The sequence below is a fragment of the Pteropus vampyrus genome, unplaced genomic scaffold (genome assembly GCF_000151845.1).
Source record: "Pteropus vampyrus isolate Shadow unplaced genomic scaffold, Pvam_2.0 Scaffold271, whole genome shotgun sequence".
NCBI classification, from domain to species: Eukaryota; Metazoa; Chordata; class Mammalia; order Chiroptera; family Pteropodidae; genus Pteropus; species Pteropus vampyrus.
Genome location: NW_011889052.1, coordinates 842,852 through 846,587, shown reverse-complemented (window position 1 = coordinate 846,587; position 3,736 = coordinate 842,852). Strand labels below are relative to the sequence as shown.

Below are 3,736 nucleotides of genomic sequence, written 5' to 3'. Positions count from 1 at the left end.
TCAGCCAACGGAATGGCTGGATTTGCCTGGACATCGTTTTTAATTTTTGTCTTGTTTATGATTGATTACTCTTTGGTCAAGTATTTAATACATCCGCATTTAGTGCAGAAGAGCCTGAGGCACATGTAGTCTGCGATGTGCTGTCCTTTTTGGGGCTGTCCGTTCTCGTCAGTGCAGGTTGACTTGCCGTTGTTTAGTTCCCCGTTTCCTGACCTCAGGGCGCACAGTCCCCGCAGGGCCAGTTTCTCAGGTTGTCTGGAGGACTCTGATCTCGGCCACGTACGTCCTTCTGGCAGTAGCTGCCAGACATCCAGCGCCCTGTTTTCTGGTGCCTGTCTGTGGAACTCTCCTTTGGCATGACTTCTGGGGCCGTTGCTGACTTGCAGGTCTTATTTTCACCTTCCCATTTCCAGCCTGTTGCAGAGGCCAAGATTCCTGAGAAAAAGGCCACACCGACCAAGCCGGCCACGCCATCCAAGCCAGCCTCATCCGTGGCCCCCAGGCCTGGCTCCAAGAGCACCCAGACTGTTCCAAAAGCCACAGCAGCTGCCTCTCTTGCCTCCACTGGGCCAAGCAGTAGGAGCACCCCCATGCCCTTGCCCAAGAGGCCCGCTGGTGAGTGTTGCCACCCTTTCCTCCTGCGGGAACCGGTGGGAGGGGAGTGGGGGCCTTGGCTTTGCCCCAGCTGTAGCTCCAGCCAGCATCACATACAGCTGTGCAGATCTGCTTGTGCGTCCGTCCTTAACACGGGGTACCTTGGAAATTGGCAGCCTTGATCTCCACGTGAGGTTAGCAGGTATGTGTATTCAGAGAACTCTTGAGCGTGCATTCTTAGCATCTCCGCAGCACCCAGCAAGCACGCTGTGGTCATGCGCCTCCACGCTAAGAAATAGGCCATTCCGTGCAATAGGCGTGTATTGCTCACCCACGTGGAAGGCATCGTCAGGACTGGGAAAGAAGAAATGCGGTGCCTGGCTTTGTACCCTGCGTGGGGCACGGTCTTCACATGGCCGTTGAGTGTACCACTCGGTCCCCAGAGACCAGCACAGCCCCTGTCTGGCTCAGAGGGGACATTCCGCAGTTGTCGAATGAACAGATGAATCTCAAGATTGGATGAGATATTCCGTAGGCCGGTTTGTTACAGGATACATCAAAAACTCTGTTTGTGCAGGCATCAAGGCCGAGGGCAAACCCGCAGACGTCAAGAAGACGATCACAAAGTCTGCGCCAGGTAATGCGCCACCCCCACTTTGTGGGACCCTAACCTAAACCCCCACATCCCCCGCGGCCTCAAGGCTCCCTTTTGCTATCTCCCCCGGAACCTGTTGTCTCACTCCTGCCTTTGCAGCCGACTTGAGTCGCTCCAAGAGCACCTCCAGCAGTGCGGCCAAGAAGAGCGCCCCTGTGCCTGGGGCGGCCTCCCCAGCAGGCACGGCCCCCAGTCGAGTCAAGCCCACAGCCACGCCTCCCCGGCCCTCTGGGACTGCCGCGGCGGACAGGAAGCCCACGTCAGCCAGGCCCAGCTCCTCTGCCCCCAGGCTGAGCCGCCTGTCCACCAATGCTTCTGCCCCCGACCTGAAGAACATCCGCGCCAAGGTCGGCTCCACGGAAAACATCAAGCATCAGCCTGGAGGCGGCCGGGTGGGTCCGGGGGCTTGGGGCCCTCAGCATGCCGGCCCCTGCTTCTTCCCTGCCACTTGCAGCCACTATCCCCTCACATCCACCCCAGGGCGCACCAGAGAGGGCCAGTCAGGACGTGGATCGGTGCCAGGGGGCTTGAGCTGGACACTGGTCCCAGCCACCGGGCAGGGGTGGCCGAGCGCTGGGCTCTCTCTTCCCACCCGAGTCGGAGGCGCCTGTTCGTGTTGTAGGATTTAGGCTCATGTTTTCGTTTGGAGGCTAAAGGATTCTTCTCCTTTCCAAAAGGAACAGAGGGGGCCTCTGAGACTGAGAAGGGGAGACGCTGGACAGGACCCCGGTGTGTCGTGGTTCTCATGCCTGCGCTGCGGGCCACGGGATAGGCAGCTGGGTGGGTGGAGAGTCTCTCTGAGGAAGGACAAGGGTGTCCTCTGCTGGCCAGGATGACTTGCTGCTGTGACCCCCGGCCGTCCTAAATGAAAAGACTGCTTGATGAGAGGCCTGGCCTTCCTTCTTGCACCCATCCTAGAATTGTTCGTTGTTAGCACCCATGGGGACCTGGTGTGGGGAAAGCTGGTGGCAAAAGGCCAGGTTCCGGTCCCCAGGGCCACACCCGTCTCGTCACTTAGGCCATGTCTCACGCCAAACCCACCACCGCCCCTCAGGACAGGGCCCTCACCGGCTTCAATCCTGAGCTGTTAAACAGTCCAAGGGGGTGCAGGCGAAGCGGACCCCGACGGCCAGCCGGCCTCAGTCTGGGGCGAGGGCCTGCGAGCCCGCAGCTCCGGCCAGGCCTCCGGGGCCGAGGTGCCGACGTGCTCCTGCCCCCTCCCCGCGCTTCTCAGGCTTTCGTGGTGCAAAGTTGCCGACGGTCTTGGCGGGGAGTCGAGGGACTCGGGCTGGTGGTTACATCACGTTCCCACCTACTTGACGGGTGTGACACTTCCGTCTTCAGCGGTGGTCCCTGAGACCATGGCAGCTTGCTCGGGCCGTACGGACCACTTGAGTGTGAAGACGCTGTGCTTGGTCAGTAACCCGCCTTCTCTCCGTGAGTGGCGAGTGGTGTGTCGATCTCTAACTCACGTCGCAAGTGGCCTGCAGCTCCTCCCTCTGGCTCGCTCTCCCGTGGGAAATGGGTGTTTTTTTTCCCCCTAGGAGCGAGGGTGACCTGCTTCTGCCCGGCGGCCTGGCCTGGCCTTGAGTCCTCAGCCTGCCCTCCTCTTCGATGTTGGGGCTCTTGTCCTGGTTTGAAGTTTGCCCTCCATTTATCTCCATCTAGGCCAAAGTAGAGGAAAAATCAGAGGCAGCTGCTGCAGCTCGAAAACCCGAACCTAACGCGGCGGCCCGAGCAGCTGCCCCCGGCGCGAGCACACAGAGACCGGCTGCCGGGAAAGTGAGTTTCGTTTAGACGCTTCCCTCTCGGAGGTCGAAGGCGGCCGCTGTCTCTTCCGACCTGAGTCGCTCTCCCTTCTGTCATCCCTTTTTCCTCTCTTTAAACGGGTTTCTCCTTGCCCACGTGCCCTCCGTGTCTGCTGCCTCAGCCACCCGGAAACCTTCCGTACTGACCGCGAGAGTGAAGAGTTCGTAGCCCGATAGTCCTTTCGGGGAACATGTATCCAGCCGGATAAGATGGCTCCAGAACTTGCAGTCACGGCCTGCACCCTGACCTTGGTCCGAAACCCGGCTGTGAGGCACGCAGGCCGCACGCAGGCCGCACGCACAGCGCCCAGGCTCTTCTGCAGCAAGGCGTGGCCCTGGCGACCTTCCAGCAGGCACTTTAAGCCAACCTGGAAGGCCCCCCTCCTAACACTGCTGGGTACGGGGATGGCCTCATTCGTCCTGGTTCCCCAAGTCACCTGCCAACTAAAAGTTAGGGTGCTGGGAGCAGTGGAACCCCCAGCCTCTGGGGGCTGCAGCCTCAGCCGCGGGGCGGAGGTGAGCTAGCCTCCGGGCTCTTCCCCACGCCTCCACGCAAACTGGGCCCTCCTGCTTGTGGCGGGAGCCTCCTCCCCTTAGCTGTGGCAGACAGGCGGGCTCCCTGGCCAAGGGCTGCCAGCGAGGCCTCGGCCCCAGCCCTTAGGACCCGTCCTGGCTTGTC

At 60.8% G+C, this 3,736-nt stretch overlaps 1 protein-coding gene across 18 annotated transcripts in view; it reads left to right on the top strand.

Moving 5' to 3' along the window:
* LOC105302353 (microtubule-associated protein 4) overlaps positions 1–3,736 on the top strand; it is a 153,678-nt gene that overhangs the window by 140,002 nt on the left and 9,940 nt on the right. For 11 of the 18 annotated variants that reach the window (XM_011375345.2, XM_023520535.1, XM_023520537.1 and 8 more), the window contains 4 exons: positions 414–615; positions 1,172–1,231; positions 1,349–1,641; positions 2,918–3,031. In XM_011375345.2, coding sequence (XP_011373647.1) covers positions 414–615; positions 1,172–1,231; positions 1,349–1,641; positions 2,918–3,031 — 669 coding nt within the window. The remainder of the gene's footprint in view (positions 1–413; positions 616–1,171; positions 1,232–1,348; positions 1,642–2,917; positions 3,032–3,736) is intronic. The other 7 variants (XM_023520541.1, XM_023520540.1, XM_011375357.1 and 4 more) reach the window with 1 other exon arrangement.